This window comes from Candoia aspera, chromosome 1, assembly GCF_035149785.1.
Source record: "Candoia aspera isolate rCanAsp1 chromosome 1, rCanAsp1.hap2, whole genome shotgun sequence".
In the NCBI taxonomy this organism is placed as follows: Eukaryota; Metazoa; Chordata; class Lepidosauria; order Squamata; family Boidae; genus Candoia; species Candoia aspera.
In genome coordinates, this window is record NC_086153.1 from 195,882,504 (window position 1) to 195,900,551 (window position 18,048).

At 36.8% G+C, this 18,048-nt stretch overlaps 1 protein-coding gene across 1 annotated transcript in view; it reads left to right on the plus strand.

The window, feature by feature from the left end:
- Nucleotides 1-16,795, plus strand: part of LOC134507532 (sodium channel protein type 2 subunit alpha-like) — a 65,461-nt gene extending 48,666 nt beyond the window's left edge. Inside the window, exons 18-26 of the mRNA XM_063318234.1 lie at nucleotides 1,365-1,519; nucleotides 3,936-4,109; nucleotides 6,613-6,735; nucleotides 9,400-9,669; nucleotides 10,354-10,407; nucleotides 11,485-11,622; nucleotides 12,895-12,999; nucleotides 13,241-13,511; nucleotides 14,537-16,795. Coding sequence (XP_063174304.1) covers nucleotides 1,365-1,519; nucleotides 3,936-4,109; nucleotides 6,613-6,735; nucleotides 9,400-9,669; nucleotides 10,354-10,407; nucleotides 11,485-11,622; nucleotides 12,895-12,999; nucleotides 13,241-13,511; nucleotides 14,537-15,708 — 2,462 coding nt within the window. The 3' untranslated portion in view covers nucleotides 15,709-16,795. The remainder of the gene's footprint in view (nucleotides 1-1,364; nucleotides 1,520-3,935; nucleotides 4,110-6,612; nucleotides 6,736-9,399; nucleotides 9,670-10,353; nucleotides 10,408-11,484; nucleotides 11,623-12,894; nucleotides 13,000-13,240; nucleotides 13,512-14,536) is intronic.
- The last annotated feature ends 1,253 nt before the right edge of the window (nucleotides 16,796-18,048 follow it).

Below are 18,048 nucleotides of genomic sequence, written 5' to 3' on the forward strand. Positions count from 1 at the left end.
GATGTAAGAAGCCCTAATAATGAAGAATATAGCTGCTGCAGAGTCAAGCCCTCTCTTCGTAATGTCAAAGCTTAAATCTTATGTCTCTTTCTCCCTCTCTTACATAGTAATGAACTTCTTGTTGCTCATTTCTGAGCCGTGGATGTGGAGGGCACCTGCACCATGTTTTGGTAACAGGCCTGTCTGGTCTCAAGTTTCTGGCCTTGCCAGCTTCAGCCTTCACACTGTTACTTGAGAAAACACATGCCATTTATCCCTCATAATTTGCAATCAATAATGCAGTTAGAGATTTGGAAAAATGCAGTATGCCTGCAGATAGAAAAGTAAAACATGTTCCTGGCAACAAAGCAAACAAATAGACTTTTATCACACACACAAAATGACCGTTTGGAAAGATTATTTATTTCCCTTTGGATTCTTACAGTTTCCTCAGATCTTTAAGAATCCCTCCTAGATCAGAAGAAACCTGAGCTAGCCTTTCTAACTCTCCAAATTCAGTGCCATGTATGTCAATGATATATTGATTGATAATCTATCATGCATACTGAATTCAGTACTAGTGTTTTATAAAACTTTTTTGGATACGTGTATCTGAGAAAAATAAATCTAATGCTGATTTTAAAGATGAACAGCAGAAAATTACTTTTCATGTTCTTCATCTCTCAAAGACAATCAATGTTATCAAGGGGATTGTATTGTTGATTCCATCATTTTATTCATACACTGAGTGCTGACAAGCTGTATACATGGCTTTAGAATATGTAAAATATATAAGAGAGGACTCCAGAAATCAATGAGCAGAAATACTGTGCTCCTGTAAAACAAAGCAAATCCCATCAGTGCCTTTGGCTCCTACTTGTACTTAATGAAAATCTGCTCCAGAACATTGGGGTTCAGACAAAAACATCTGCAGACATGTTACTTTTGTTAAAACGAGGAAAGCAGCATTGCACTGTTGCGACACAAACTTTTGCCCCTTTTGTATGTGTGTGCAGCTATACAAGGCACGCACAAAAGGGGCAGAGCTTGTGTCATCACAGTATGATTCTGCTTTCATCTGACACATGCACAGATCCAGAGACACCTCTGGGTTAAGGATATTAGAACAGTGTGGAAGGCTGGAAGGTGGCCCGGAACCTGCAGGGCAGTTGGAATCTGAAAAATCACCTCCTTCCCTTTTGTTTATGAAGACCTTTGCTGAACTGGAGTCCTGTGTGTTAACATGAACACACTTTCCATGTGCAAAAGATACTTCTGGATCCAAACTGCAGCCTGGGGTTTCTATAAAGACTTTGTTTCAGCATAGATAATTGTTATTTTGGGGGACTGTTAAGTTTGTTTAATGCAAATATTCTGGTTTCTAGGCTGTGTACGGAAATTCAAATGTTGTCAGGTCAATATAGATTCTGGGAAAGGCAAATCCTGGTGGAACCTTCGCAAAACTTGCTTTAAGATAGTGGAACACAATTGGTTTGAAACCTTCATTGTCTTCATGATTCTTCTCAGCAGTGGTGCTTTGGTAAGTTGAATGTATCCCATACCACCTGGAAACAGTCCTAGGAAAACCAATCAGCTTGCTTGTGCTATAACAGCATTCCAAATTACTTCACATATATATGCTCCAACTTCTATGACTTGTGAAATTGAGTAAGTGGACTAACTGGAGGGACAACCTTAATATTTATACAATTGAAATTGGGTACATGACCACTAAGGAGGGAGACTCTCTATGATGACACACTGGTTATGGAGAAACTTAGCTTGTAGTATCAGTGGTCACTTCAGCATCAAATGGAAGATTTCATTTAATTTATTAAATATATACACATATTGAATTATATGATAGCTATGCATGTTTCAGATGTTCTTCCCTTGTAGCCTCATTATTTCTGATTTATTTTGACTTGCTTCATTTAGTAAACCAAACAATTATTTGTTAATAATAGTTGGCTGAGGTTAATTGCTCTGGCCATAATGTTCTAGCTGCTGTTCCATTATTCCGTTACTCTGACCATCTATTCATAAGCTTTCAAAATTTCTCTAGGTCTGTAAAGGCCTAGTTCTTTGTCAGGATCTGGTTTAATGGTTTATAAAGGGTTTAGGAGAACCTGCCTCAGTTCAAACAGATTCTTCCAGGGAGCTCATTGAGATACAGTACTAATTAATATTTTAAACATTTATAAATACAAGGGGTCAGACTCTTAACACTCTTCAATTCTGAGAATATAAAATGGTTGCTAAAGTCCTTTGCCGTGGTGCACTGAACACAAAATGTGAATTATGATTAGTTTGGCATCTATGGGGATTTTGTGGAGTTTTATGTATATGGGATATCCATTAGAGTTTCTATATATGGTCTCAAAATCTGGATAACCACCAGATGGCAATGAAGAGTTTCAGAAAACTCTGGCTCTTTGCCACTATCTCCCATCTCTTTGGATGTCTGTAGCACGTATATAATAGCCACTTATATAATGTGGTCCTTTAAGCAGTCATGATGGGCCGTTCCATCTATTTCTTTCCAATGCCAGGTTTGCATGTATTTAGTCACAAGTCTGTCCCCTTCAATTTCTGTATCATAAATTCCTGCATGTACAAATTTAAAATTATTTTCATATCCAAAGTTCTCTGACCATTTGCAGATATGCTCTGTGAGGTCATGCCTAGTTGCCTCTTCAGATTTTGTTCTTTATGTTAACAAAATCAGGTAGACATGCGATAATTTAGGGGCCAGTCAACTTCAAAACCATTTCTGTTGCAATATTTTCAGCAATGTCTAGGGGGCCCCAAATGTCACACAGAACTAGACAGAAGGATCAGCAGCATTCTCATAAAAATGAAAACCTATTTCTGCCATGGCAGGTATGATGCTTGGGAAAGCACCTGTGGAGACATCCGCAGCCATTTCGGCTGCCATATAATTGGGCTGAGGTGAAACTAAGAGATAGAAACACTTTCTCATTCCAGATGCCACCTGGCTATTGCTATGTGGTTGGGAGAAGAATGTGGTGGCCCTGATAGAGGAAGGGGATTCTTTCTGCATAAAAGTAGATTTGCTATTTAGCCAAATTTGGCACATTTTATTGGGCAGGGTATATATATGTTTGTGTGTATATGTGTGTATATATGTATATATACACATAAACACATACATACATGCATATACATACACACACTACCACTACCACAGTGCTATTTTTGAAAAGGTAGAAAAAGAAGCCTTCTCTTCTTAATCCAAAGATGGAGGGGAAGAATAGAATATCCTTGACTTCCCCCACTTCCATGGCTGTCTGAATAATCTTGGGGGGAGAGTTTTCTTTTTTCTTTCTTTTTTCCCTTAAAAATATTATGGAGTGGCAAACACATTTTTTCGACAATGCACCTGCCTGACCAGCTCACCATAACAGTGTGAGTATCCATGTACTCACACTGTTATTTTTTTTAAAAAATGGAAGTAATGATGCAAAAGGAACCTCTTTGACACTGATTGTTAAGATGGATAGGGGAGAATAAGAAGAATGAGCTATTAGATTAGAGGAGGTGAAGCAGGAAAGGAACAAGCTGGAGAGTCAGAGTAGGTGAACAGGAACAGAGGTGGAAAGGCACCAAAGCAACTGGAGCAAAAAGGTTTGTCGTGGCCACCTTGAAATCCAGAAAGATATTTATAATGGAGAAAATCAGTGTGGTGATTCATAAGGCAGGCCTATTGAGTGGTAGTAGATGCTGTGTTTAAAAAAAAAAGCAGCAGGAAGAATCCTAATGGAGTAATAAAATACAACTATCCAAAATATAATTCAGATACAAATTAATACAAAAATCTTTAAAATATCGAGCACAATACGTGTGGTGGCTCTTCCTTTCTTTTCTTTTCTTTTCTTTCCGTTTTTAGCCCTTTGCCCATATGACCTTACTTGTAGTAGTATTTTAATTCATAGGCTTTTGAAGACATATACATTGAACAGCGCAAGACCATCAAGACCATACTTGAATATGCAGACAAGGTCTTCACATACATCTTCATTCTGGAAATGCTCCTGAAGTGGGTGGCTTATGGTTTTCAAGTCTATTTCACCAATGCCTGGTGCTGGCTGGATTTCATGATTGTAGATGTAAGTCCTGATTCAGTTTATTTACCTTGATACCTTAGTCTAAAGCTAAGAGTACAGCAGGTGATCATGTGTGACACCTGAGCAATCACAAGATGGCATCCATTGATCTCCATAATTTAAATTTTTTAATAATGCTAATAGTTTATTTTAAAAAAAATGCTTGAAATCTTGTGAGATTGCCATATTTTGCACAAATGTTGTGTTCTCACATTTCTCACATACTATCTCCTAAAGGTGTTTTTTTTGGTTCCTTCGAGTCAGTTTTGACTCCTGGCAACTGCCTGGACTATCCTTGCAGTTTTCTTGGCAAAATTTCAGAAGTGGTTTGCCCTTGCCTCCTTCCTAGGGCTGAGAGAGACTGGCCTAAGGTCACCCAACTGGCTTTGTGCCCAAGGCAGGACTAGAACTCAGGGTTTCTTGGCTTCTAGCCTGCTGTCTTAACCACTACACCAGACTGGCTGTCAGGCTCCCTTTGCACGTCTGCCATAAAGCACTGCTACATGTATCAGCCTGCTACACACATCAGCTGAGGGAGAACAAACCCGTGTCAGCTTTGCCACTTTGCAGACAGAGAGAATGCTTCAGCACATTCCTTCACAAGCCATTAGAGCCAAGGACAGGCTGATAAGACACCTGGACTCTAATTAGACTAAAGAGTTGGGGGAGTGGGGAAATCAGGAGTGAGAAAGAGCTTGTTTGTAAGACAGGGAGGAGGGATGATGTCAGAGGGAATGAATTGCTCTGAATGCTTTGGCGCCAAAATGTTATTCAGAGCTTTGCAACTGTCCTGTGTAATTGAATTTTAATAAATGAATTCTCTAAGCTTTCTAATGGACTGTCTGGAGAATTTTTCAAGTTAAAACCCTGGTACTGGGGCCATCACACTGGGTCTCTTTATCTCATAAGATCGGGGGTCTATTTTTTTAATGCTTTTTGGTTTTGTATATACACATTTATGTCATTGTGATTTTGTATATGCACATTTGATACTGCCTGGCAACTAAAAAAGTTGCTGACCCTTTAGAACATTAATTTACAAAACATACATTAACCAAGGAAAAATGACATGCCACTGCACAAAACAGTGCTAAGCAGAAATAGATATTTATATGGTAAACGTTTTACTTTACAAGATTATAAGTTTATATTATCCTTAAGAAGGCACAAGAGAAGCTACAGATGAAAATAAAAAAAGAGGACGTTTAATACCTGAAGCATTCTGTTGCATTTATATAGTTGCTAATACACAAAAGCCTGGGCCAGCCCTACTCTCTCCCCACTTCATGGGGCAGATGCAAAGGAATCCAAGCTGGTCTTTATATACCACCTAAACTGCTCTTTGCCTCCTAAGCTAGGCTGCTGCTTTCAGGTGCAATAGAGAAAGTGGCTCATCATCAGTGAGAAAAAAACATTCGGTTGATAGCCTGCTCACCTTTGCTCAAGGCATCAGAATGTCTTGGCTCAAATCTACCTCCAGAGAATGTCTGCTGCCATCTGGCTTTCACAGAATTTGAAGCTTGTTATGAACAAAGTTAGAAGACTGATACAGCCACACTTGACAAGCACTATCACAGATTTCTCAGCTTTCAGGTTTCAAGCACAGTGTAGCCATTTGCACATTCCTCTGTGGTAATTGCACAATTACAGCATTATCAACATGTAGCAGTGATGTGATGGAAGAAAGAACTTTCTTTCTCTGACCTCTTTAATCTTGATGCTGCAGTCCAGTTGATCAAGGGCTTGTGCATGGAATTGAGAAACCTTGCCTATATTTCACTGTCAGAGTTTTGGCTATATTAAAAGAATGGCCTTCTTGTATTCCCTGCTGAAATTGCAGATTTGAAATATCTGTGAATATAGTGGATGTTTCAGTGATCTAATTTTGTGCATCTTGATTTTGCTTCAGGGGTTCCCTGTGGGCTGCACCACTCATTCCACTTGTGCTGAGAACTCTTCTCCAGTATTTTATTCTTATTAATTTCTCTTCACTTGTGTATTCAGCCAGCATAGATCAAAACCTCACTTCTGTATTCAGCCATCAAAACACTTTTAGATCTAAAACCTCACTTCTGTGACCAGCAACTGTGGTCTTTTTCTTTTCATTAGTAAAAAGTTTCAGTTAGTGAGTAGAGTGGATGAGAAGTTGTATACCTTTTTTACGGGCCTTAATTCACTGGGAATGGCCTTTGATATGATACAGGACCTATGAAATGACAGTTAATGGGTAAAATTAGGCTAGTCTAGAACACTTGATGCAATGACCTTGCTTAAAAAGGCTACATTTCTACTGGTATGCTGCCTTGAATTCCACCACGGTGAAAGGCAGAATATAAATATAGGATGGAAAAACCATTCAACTCAGATAAGTTGATCTGGCAACCCATCTGGTAATTGAATTCTTTTTTTTTAAGTTATGGTTTTTTGTTTAAAGAAATACCTTTTTTTTTCAGCAATTCTGAAATGACATGATTTTGATGTGATCGTGCTTCTTGTTTCTGAGCAGGTTTCCTTAGTAAGCTTAATTGCCAACGCCTTGAACTATTCTGAACTTGGTCCCATTAAATCTCTTCGGACCCTGAGAGCCTTGAGACCTTTAAGAGCCTTATCCCGTTTTGAAGGAATGAGGGTAAGTAAGACAAAAGTGATTGGTAACAGGTTGTTCCATAGACATTCATTGGGGATATCTATAGAATATTTGTTGGGTGAAGTTATCTGCTGTTTGGCTTTTCTACTATTAGGAACATTCCCTGTAACAAGGATAAGGATTTGCAGAGAAGACTATTTTATCTATCTATCTATCTATCTATCTATCTATCTATCTATCTATCTATCTATCTATCAAAGTTGTCACCGCCCATCTCCGAACAGAGGGACTATCATAGCAACAGTCATTTTGGCAAATAGTTTTACTGCCAAGTGTTTTGTTCTTTTGGTGCTATCATTAGAACCATTTGCAAGAAACATTATGTAAAATTGTAACATAAGGAGATGTAAATTAATCCTGGAACAGATTACATTGCTCTGTTTATCACCAAACAAATCTGTAATTTAAAAAGCAAAAGCAAAAGTGTATGGAAAATAGGTAGTTTATAAACTTATTCAAATGAAAATAAAATGTAAGTCCTGACCATCAAGATAGATAGAAAAATATACCTTAAAATAAATAAATTAGATTAAATTTTATATTGTGAAAAGTCTTATGCACAAGATTTGAGGGACTTCTATTAGTATGAATCATGTTTATTTGTTAAGCAATAATTGGAAATGCTTAATGAACAACTCTCTTCTGATCCTGACTTTTGACTAACTTCAAAGTTTTCTGAACTAGGAACAATTAATTTGATGAAAAGGAAGGTAACTACAAAGATAAACTTTTTATTCCAAAAATAGGGAATGTTAACTAAGCAAAATCTTAAAGAATGCAGTAGATGGTAAACGAACTATCTGGACTATAAAAATTAAGGATCAGAATGTAAAATGATGAATTGAGTTTGAGTAAAAGCTGGTGGGAAAGACATATTGAAGATATGGTGTGGCATGAATTTATGTATTTACTTCAGTTAGATTTAAACTGAAATGATTCAGAAAGGTGCCAAATGCAGTATACAAAAGGCACCCAACAGTAATGTCTCATAATTAAACCAACATAGTGGTCCCCAAAGCAACTGACGTGGCCTGCCTTCTATTCTACATTCTTCTCACAAAGGCAGGACCTTGGGCAGATCCACTCTAGATGCCTTCCCAGGGCAGTCTCTAGTATAATTCAGAGCCAGACTGGATAAAGCCAAGCTGGATTGAGCTTTATCACTAACAACCAGCACACTGTGCTGGGTGTGAAGCTTACTGGCCAGCATTGCAACAACTGTGAATAAAAGCTATTCTACAGTAATGTGTTTCCCATGCTACCAATTTGGCTGCCATATTCCAAACCTGTTGTAGCTTCCAAGTTGTCTTTGAAGGCACCTCCTCTCTTTGCAGTAGTTCAACTATGCGAAAAGGGTGTGAATAACAACCACTGAGACTTTCTGACTGATTTGTTTTTGCGTAGAAATAAGCTTGAAATGGTTCCTTTGATTGTGTATGCATATATATGGATTGGTATATACTGATACTGTGTTTGTTAGATTGGTATACTTTGTTAATAAAACAACTGGATTGAATTGAAGGGTGTTCCATTGCAAATTATGTTGAAGCTGTTACTGATATTTTATCTGTGTAAAAATCAAAGATAGACAAGTTGCCATTTAAAAAAAAGATCCAAAGCCTGTATCAGAACAATGACTTTATTATTAAGTCAGTTCAGAAAGTTACACAAATGTGCAAGAAATCAGAAGAGCTTAAGCATAATAATGTTTACTTAGATTTATTTCATTTTCCAAGCATTTTAAGATTTCATAGTTTACCAAGTTTTACTTTGGAAAAAAATTATAGCAGTTTTTCTTCTTAGTCTGCAGTCCTTGATATGCCTGTTTCATTCCCCATCCCACCCCTCTGACTTTGAGCCATGTTCATTTTCCTTTCTGGTTTGTCTTCATAATACCTTATTAGTGTACCTGCCTTTCACTGTATCTTCATTTTCTTGTTCAGAAGATGATGTTGTTGCTGTTAGTAAGCTTAAATCATAGGTACCTGGTACAAACCACAATAACAAAAAATAATGAAACATGTCTCACAGTGCAAATCCCACCATGATTTACACATGCATCAGGACATCACAATGAATATTTCATCATCCCCCCTCCCACCTTTGCCCTGCCAATGCATAGGCATATGGCTCAGATGGACTCCTCTTAGAGTGCAAAGCTTGCATACTTTATTGACAAATCAGTCCAAAGATGTCAAACAAATCCATTACATATTGTAATCCCTGAAATTCCAGAGGCTCTGTTTAAAAAGAAGAAATCTCTTACCTTATAAAATGTTTGCGGAAATGTAATTTGTAAGATTTTTCTGTTTTATATTCCTGATATTTTGTTTGGTGTTACTGAGAGAGAAGGGCAATTACTTCTTACCAGTTACTGCTTTTTGGTGCGTCAGCATATTTGTTATGCCAGTGTTGCCTTGTGGATTGTCTATGATTGGTTTTATATATTTAAACTTCAGGCAATTTCTGCTTCATTGCTGTAAGTCCTCTTTTTCTTTTTTGCCAACTTTGGATAACATTTCATGCACCTGATGTGCATTTGAGTCCAGTGTGTGGTGGGATAAATGTATTAGCCTTTCAAGTGCCATAAGCTTGTTGGATGTAGACCTACAATCTTTTACACAATGTTTGTTCCCCTCTCTCCAGGTGGTGGTGAATGCCCTGGTAGGAGCCATACCCTCAATTATGAATGTGCTTCTTGTTTGTCTTATATTCTGGCTAATTTTCAGCATCATGGGTGTAAATCTGTTTGCTGGTACATTCTTTGAATGTGTTAATAAAACAGATGGAAAAAGGATTTCACATTTTATTGTTCCATTTAAAAATGTCTGTGAGACTTTAGAATATGCCAGATGGAGAAATGTTAAAGTCAACTTTGACAATGTTGGAGCCGGATATCTTTCTCTACTTCAAATTGTAAGTAACTATCAGTTTGATACTAGTAATTACTTTCCATCTGTACTATGAAGTCCATTGTTTCATAGGGGAAATGGAAACAAAATAAAGCCATCAGCCAAAGATCCATATCCCTATTTTCAAGCAACCATTATTTAGTATACAGGAACAACATATCAGGAAAGCAGTTGTCTTTGGCAGGGTTCTTGCAGTATTTTTGCCTCAACCTCTATCAGATAAAAACCACTGGATCGATCCAGATCAATAAAATCAGTGACTTGTTTAAAATACTCATGACTCACCATTTCAGTTTTTCTGTTCTAACATATTTATGCTTCGCTCCAACACCATCCTTCTATAAGAAGAAAACATGTGAAAATGAGAACTGGTCATTAAAAATAAGGATAGTGAGGAACAATATGGAAATTCCATCCAAGCAATGCTGAGTATATTGGCATTTGCATTAGTCACTACTGCTGGCCATCTTACTCAGATATCAGTTGCTAAATTATAAGATTGCAGAAAATTTATTTGGCCATTAAAATTAGTTCAGGGTTATTTGTAGAGTAGCACAGTTCTTTATTCTGAAGCTTTTCACTTCATTCCAAATAAGTGTTTTCAATCTGAAGTCTAGGTTTTATCATTCCTCTGTTGATGGAACAGCATTGGCCATATACCAACACTAATATATTGTGTTTTTTATAGGCTACCTTTAAAGGATGGGGGGAAATAATGTATGCTGCTGTTGATTCAACAGGAGTAAGTACATGATGGCAGATCTTCATGTGTTCATAATAAGTACACTTTGCTTTGCTTTCAAATTGTATAAAGGAACATTACTGAATTAATGTTACTGCTTTCAATCAGATCCATAAATCAGGTGGCTAGATGCTTGAATTTGAGCATCTTTCTCATACTTCAAAGTTTTGGTCTCTAGATATCAGAAGAAAGATAATCTGGAATTTAGAAGGCTTATTCATTAGGACTAAGCAGCAGAAAGCTGACTTTTATCCTAGGATGAGGATGTGAGTTAGGAGCAGCACTATCTCCTTAATTCTGCCTCATTGACTTTACCTTTCTTCTTTGCTTCTCTCTCGTGGTAAGAGCAACAGGACCTTCAGAATAATTATTTGCCAGACACCCTGACCTGTACAGAGAATTGTTGCTTTTCTCCAAATTTATCCTCTCCATGTTGGAGGAAGCCTTACTAATAGCCAAGAATATTGAGCCAAGATCATCTCTCATTCCTCCTTGCCAAGAGAGTTTTGAGTAATTGCCATCCATGTCACTCACTTCTCTTGGCAGCTGTAATAACACTGAGAAAGTATATGGTATATTTGCTGAACTTTTCCTCACAGACAGAGCAGCCATTTTGTTTTCTTCAGCAGCTGCTTGGGACTTGATTTGACCATCCTCGAACTCATCCAAAATGAATTCTCAATCTTCTTCTCTCCAGTATTTATTATTGAAGAGAATAATATTAAGGAAGCTAATACTGGATTCTTCCATTATGGCAGCAGTATACCCCACACTGCTTCATTTATAGGATATCCAATGATAATATAGAATTATGTTCAAAAGGATCCCAGGTGGACCTCATTAAGCACTGGTTTGCTGCTTCTAATGTTACCCTGCCCTGTAAAATTAGAAGGTATTTTCCTCACAGCCCTCATGGGAAATTAATGAAGAGAATAGATTTCAAGATATATTGCTATGTTCTATGTAGTGTTTCATTATTACTTTATGGTGGTATTTAGCAAATTTGTAACACACAAATTCTTCATCATTCCTGAAAGCTCCTTGGGTAATATTTTGCCATGCCTCCTTATTTTATAGACAGAAAGGCAACCCCAGTATGAGCATAACCTGTATATGTATCTTTACTTTGTCGGCTTCATTATATTTGGTTCATTCTTCACCTTGAATCTTTTCATTGGTGTCATCATTGATAATTTCAACCAACAAAAAAAGAAGATAAGTATTCAAATAATTAGTTTTCACTTCATGGAGTGGTCGTTATAATTAAATGGCTAGAATGTCATTTTAGTTGTCTTGACTGAATGGGTTTAATTACTTTCTAATACAATTATTGTTTCAAATTAGTGACTATATATTACACTTTTGTTCATAATAGTTTGCTATCCATAAAAGTGTGTGCAAATGTTGTAGCAGCAGACTCGCTTGGTCCTGCAGCATTGAGAAGGCTCTCTCCGGTAAACATAGCATAACTGGGGTAATGGAAGAACTATTCCTCACAGTTATCCGTTGCTACTTATTTATCTTTCATAGCTAACATTTTAGAATATTAAACCGGGAAAATACAATAGTCTAGTGAACCTTTTCAGTAAGTGTAATGAAGTCAAAAACTTATCCCACTTTGTTTTTGCATAGAAAATCTAGACAAGTACTTTTCAAGATTTTTAGAGCTTCTTTTCTCTCATCTCCCTCACCCTTTTACATACAGTCCATGAAATGACTAAAAGAACTCAAGACTCTGACTACTACTTTTTAAATATGTTATTTGTTCTTTAAAGTTATTAACAGTATTTTGGAATATAGCCCTCTTATCCAACAAAATAAGATGCTTTAAGATTTATACAAATTCTCAGATGAAAGTAGTTTTACGATAGTAGCTTAACAATATACGCCTAAATCATACCGTAACAGATTAAGATAGGTCAACAACTAAAGATCCCAGTATTGAAGTTGCCTGCTACACAGCAGCTACAGTAGATCCTAATGCTTACATCCGGGTATCCAGTTGGCATTGCCAGCAAATACTCCATCAACATATACTGGATTTTTGGCCCCAAGATAATCACTTTCTATGAATAAACATTGAATTATATGTGCCATTTTCATTCCATTACATCAGTTGGAAACATTTTTTGGAGCTCATTGCTATCCCTTATTATTCTATGCACCCTGAATAATGTAGCATTAAACTATATTTGACCAGTTCTGTGTCCTATCCTATCTCTATAACTTTTTATGAACACATTAAAACCACTAGTTGCAATACAAATTTGTGAAAAATTCCACTGTTCCCTCCTTTTGAGAATCTTTTATAGCTTTGTTTTAACTGGTTACTAGAAGTTCATGGGAAGACTTCCTTTCTTATCCTGTGACCACTTAGTTTACTCAGGAAATTGTTGACTGATCTCTTTAAAAAGCCTTTTTTAACTGTACAGCTTTGTCCTTGTTGGGGTAAATGTATGGTTGTAACTATTTCTTTTATTTCTTTACTTAGGAGGTCAAGATATTTTTATGACAGAAGAACAGAAAAAATATTATAATGCTATGAAAAAATTGGGATCCAAAAAACCACAGAAACCTATACCCAGGCCAGCAGTAAGAATGCGTGTTATTTATTTAACTGAGTAAAACAAATACACAGAAGCAAAATACTTCATTTAATTGAAAAAAATGCATCCTTTTATCAATAACAGAAAAAATAACTTACTATTTATTTATTTATTCATTCATTCAATTTCTATAGCTGCCCATCTCAGCAAGTGACTCTGGGCAGCCTACTAAAACAATAGCTTCCACACCTTTAGGAAATAACAACACATTCTTTTTTCTTTTTTAGAATAAAATACAAGGCTTTATTTTTGATTTTGTAACCAAACAAGCCTTTGACATCGGCATCATGGTTCTTATCTGCCTCAACATGGTCACTATGATGGTGGAAACAGCTGACCAGGACCTTTCTGTAGAAGAAATTTTATATTGGATTAATTTGATTTTCATTGTCATTTTTACTGGGGAGTGTCTCCTGAAATTGATTGCACTCCGTTACTATTATTTCACTGTTGGTTGGAATATATTTGATTTTGTGGTTGTCATATTCTCCATTGTAGGTAAGAAACTTTTGAAGTCTAAGTAAAATCAGATGAAATTCCCATTTCAATATTCTGGACATTTGGCATAAATTACTAAGCATTGCTGATAACATATCCTGTATTTATCTATCTTATCTATCTATCTATCTATCTATCAGATTTATATTCTTGGCTTCACATTTTACAAAGCCTGTTTGTATTATTAAATTGTATATGATAAATTGATAAATTGCCTCAGAGATCATAGAAACTAGTTTCATGTGATTTCAGGTACATGATACAGACAAAAAACCCTATTCTTAGTGCAAGGCATAATTAATTGAATTTATTCCTATAGATGATGGATGCTATCAGAGATAGCTTTTATAAAGGAGTAAACAAATGTATTCATTCACTTATATTATGAATATGTGCTGCACTTTAACTGATATTTGTATTTCCAAGAAAGCTCACAAAATTAGAAAAAGAGACTAACTGTAATAAAGTGCTAGAATTCTTTTGGTGTTTTTAAGTATAGAAAAGCAAGATAAAAATATTTAAAGAGTTAATGTGTCAGAAGAGGGACAGTATTAAATCAGTGGGTAATAACTATAATTCAAAATATACTTAAAATTATAATAGAACCTTCCAGTTTTAAACATGTAGCCCCTTACCCCAAGAAGCTACTTAAAGACCAAATGCAACTCTCAGTCCCTGGAATTCATGGACCTCTGTGCAAAACTCCGAATAAAAACCAGTTGCATACACTGTATGCTATGCATAGAAAAATGTTTTTTTTTTTAACTTTCTGATAGCTCTTCTATTACTAAAAAGAAAAAAACATTTTCTATGCCCAGGATACATTGACTTGGCATCCTATTCTTGCTCTCTCAGAGTCATATGATTTTAAAAGGGGGAATAGAGCCAATTGCAGATAAAAGCAGTCACAAGGATGTTGTTTCACCCTCTCCTTCCACTGTCACTCCTGATTTAAAGTTACAATAATATAAAATAAATATATGAAAATATACTTATACAATTTTAACTTGCAACATTTTTTGTAGGTATGTCCCTGTCACAGATCATTGAGAAATTCTTTGTATCCCCCACCTTGTTCCGAGTGGTCCGACTTGCCAGGATAGGTCGAGTTCTGCGTCTAATCAAGGGGGCAAAAGGGATCCGCACCCTGCTTTTTGCTTTGATGATGTCTCTTCCGGCCTTGTTTAACATTGGTCTCCTCCTTTTCCTGGTCATGTTCATCTACGCTATATTTGGAATGTCCCAGTTTGCATATGTTAAAAGGGAAGGTGGGATTGACGACATGTTCAATTTTGAAACTTTTGCTAACAGCATGATCTGCCTCTTTCAAATTACCACCTCTGCTGGCTGGAATAGTCTGCTGTTACCCATTCTCAACAAGGAGCCAGACTGTGACCCTAAAAAAGTTCACCCAGGAAGCTCAGTTGAAGGAGATTGTGGCAATCCTTCCGTTGGGATTTTCTTCTTTGTCAGTTACATTATCATCTCATTTTTAGTTGTAGTAAATATGTACATTGCTGTCATTTTGGAGAACTTCAGCGTTGCTACAGAAGAAAGTGCTGAACCATTAGGTGAAGATGACTTTGAGATGTTCTATGAGGTCTGGGAAAAATTTGATCCAGATGCAACACAGTTTATAGAATACAGCAAACTCTTTGATTTTGCTGCCTCACTGGAGCCACCTCTCCTAATACCAAAACCAAACCATTTTCAACTTATTGCAATGGACCTGCCCATGGTGAGTGGTGACAGAATTCACTGTCTTGATATCTTATTTGCCTTTACAAAGCGTGTTTTGGGTGAAAGCGATGAAATGGATGCCCTTCGTGTGCAAATGGAAGATCGGTTTATGGCTGCTAATCCCTCAAAAGTCTCCTATGAACCAATTACAACTACCCTGAAACGGAAACTTGAGGAGGAATCAGCTAGGGTAATTCAGAGAGCCTTTAGGCATTATCGCCTGAGGAAACCAGTGTGCCATGCCTCATACTTATATAGGGACGGTGATGTTTTTCCTTCCCAAACTGAAATGGCTCTTGATAAATTAAGTTTGAGCTTGGCTCTGGAAAAGACAGAAAGAAGCTCCTCCACAACTTCACCTCCCTCCTACGATAGTGTAACAAAACCAGACAAATATGAACAAGAAAAGTCAGAAAAAGAAGAAAAGGGTAAACATGACAAGGATCATAAAAAGTAAATCTGAAACAGACTTGTAATTCTGTCAACACCAAATTGTTTACAGCATCAGAAAAATAATACTGATACCAACAGGAATCATGCTGAAAGTTTATGCCAAACTGACCATTTCTACAATATCAACGTAATATATTCATGCATCCAAGGTACTTGCAATTTTATTGTTGACTGGGTAGTATGGTAACAGACTTATGAGAACAAGGACAATTCTTACCAGCTCGCACAGATGAAGAGGATTCACAAAATTACTACAGGCTGTCAGAATGCATTAGTACTTGTGTGTGTGTTAACAACAACCAAAAAATACTCCCTTGCTGCAGTAATTGTATCCAATGTATACATCTCAATTGCCATTTATGACATGTTTGACAGATTTGTTAGTGAAGTTGTATTTCTGTTCACAGATCATTGTTTGTGATTATGTCCAGCAACGGAATTAACTGCTCTTTCACAGATATGTTTATATATATATATATCTATATATTTAACTTTATTACTTATAATAATTATATGACAGTTGGGGACCTTATCCACTGTAGGCTTGGCACAGTTCGGACATTCCAAAGATGACATCAAATATGTTGAGCAGACAAGTGAAAAGTGGTTAAATAACATAGTAATGTGGTCTCTCCTTAGATGCAACATGGAACTGTTTACTCAAGTTGCACAAGGCTTAAAACTGTTACCAGACACTTGTAGGCTCATCCAAAGTTATCCGCAAGGTTCTTTAGATCTGCAAATTTCACCCTGAAAAAAAATTATTGTCCAGCTAGATTTACTTAAAATTGTGCACTGAGCCTGCCAGAAAAGAAATGAGGGAAATCAAAATAAGAGATTTGGCTTCCAGTCAAAATTCAGTGAAAAGAAAAGCTTAAGAGAATTGTAAGCAACTGACAGATGTTCAGATCTTTAATGATTCGAAGGAGCCAGAAGTAGATTGAAGGCAAGACAGAAGCCCAGCTGGTAAGCTAAGAGCGGGGGCAGTGAATAGTTGGTGAGGGGGAGAGAAGGCACAAACCTCCCTTGAAAAGAAAAGGGTATCCCCACAGTGACAGCTTGTGATGTGATTCATGTAGGTAGCAGGAATTTCAGGATGGGGGGGGCAGGGGGAGAGAACATTTTCAGCACTATCCATGAAGATGGGCAGGCTTTCTTTGGCTGTTGAGCATTCTTTTGTGTAGGCTGGGAGTGGGGGACATTAGGCAGCAGTAGCACATGTGCATGGCTTCCTGCCATAGGTAGGGGCAGGGTTCCACCCTTATCACTGCCAGGTCAGCCAGCAACTTGACCTACCAATCTGCTTCATTGGCTGCTTCTGACTTCACACTTTGTTCACAGTTTGTCACTGTTCAGGCCATTGGCTATTTGCAATTAGCTGAAAGCTGCTCAGCCTGCTTAAAGAGATGAGCTGGGACACTTCTTTAAGGATCTAGGATGCTGACTGGCATAATTTGAATGCTAAACGGAGCTTTTCTTTCCAAAACATTTGAATTAGTTGCCACACGCACTCCAGCAGTTCTGACTATTGCTTTTTAAAGTTTCACATGCTTTGGCAATTCTTCCAGCTCCTCAACTTCTACAGTTTTTAGTTTTCAGTTTGTGTATGCACATGCAAACGTTCATATTGTAGAAGAGGAATGTATTCTGAGGTGATACTTCCTTATGGGAAAAAAAATCCAGGATACGTGTTAGATATGGTACATAAGAATGCGAAAGCCACATGGATTTTACATTCTCACATGTATACTCCTGTAAGTACTTCTACATGGAAGAAATTATTAAAAATAATCCAAAATAAAATGTACATATTCTAAAATTCAGTACTATAGCATACACTGTATATACTGCCATGGGTATTATCCCAGAAACTTTCTACAGATACAGTTGATGGTAAAACCAGCTCTTAATATCTATACCATTCATTCATTCATTCTTGATTAAAATTATGTGACAAATGCAACAGGGTCCAGCATCTTAAAATTTTACTTATAATGGAGTTTTAGGAGACTAGGGACCCCTGTGGAATTTATTTGGCCAGTTAGTTTATTCTGATTTTCAACATGTACAGATAACTGATGTGCATGAAGGCATGCTCTACTTCCTAGCCCATGCATGATGGAAAAATTAGCAAGTAACAAAGAACAAGAGTCATAACTTGTCCAAGTTTCAGGGTTGCATAATTTCATATTTTACCTATTCATGCTGTGTAATACAAGAGAAAGTTTCTATACAGTTTACAATGTGTAGTTAAACTGAACAGAATAATATGGTGGCTTTTCTTCCCCTCCTTTTATTATAAACATTCACATCTGAACCAGTGTATTTCACAATTCATTTGCTA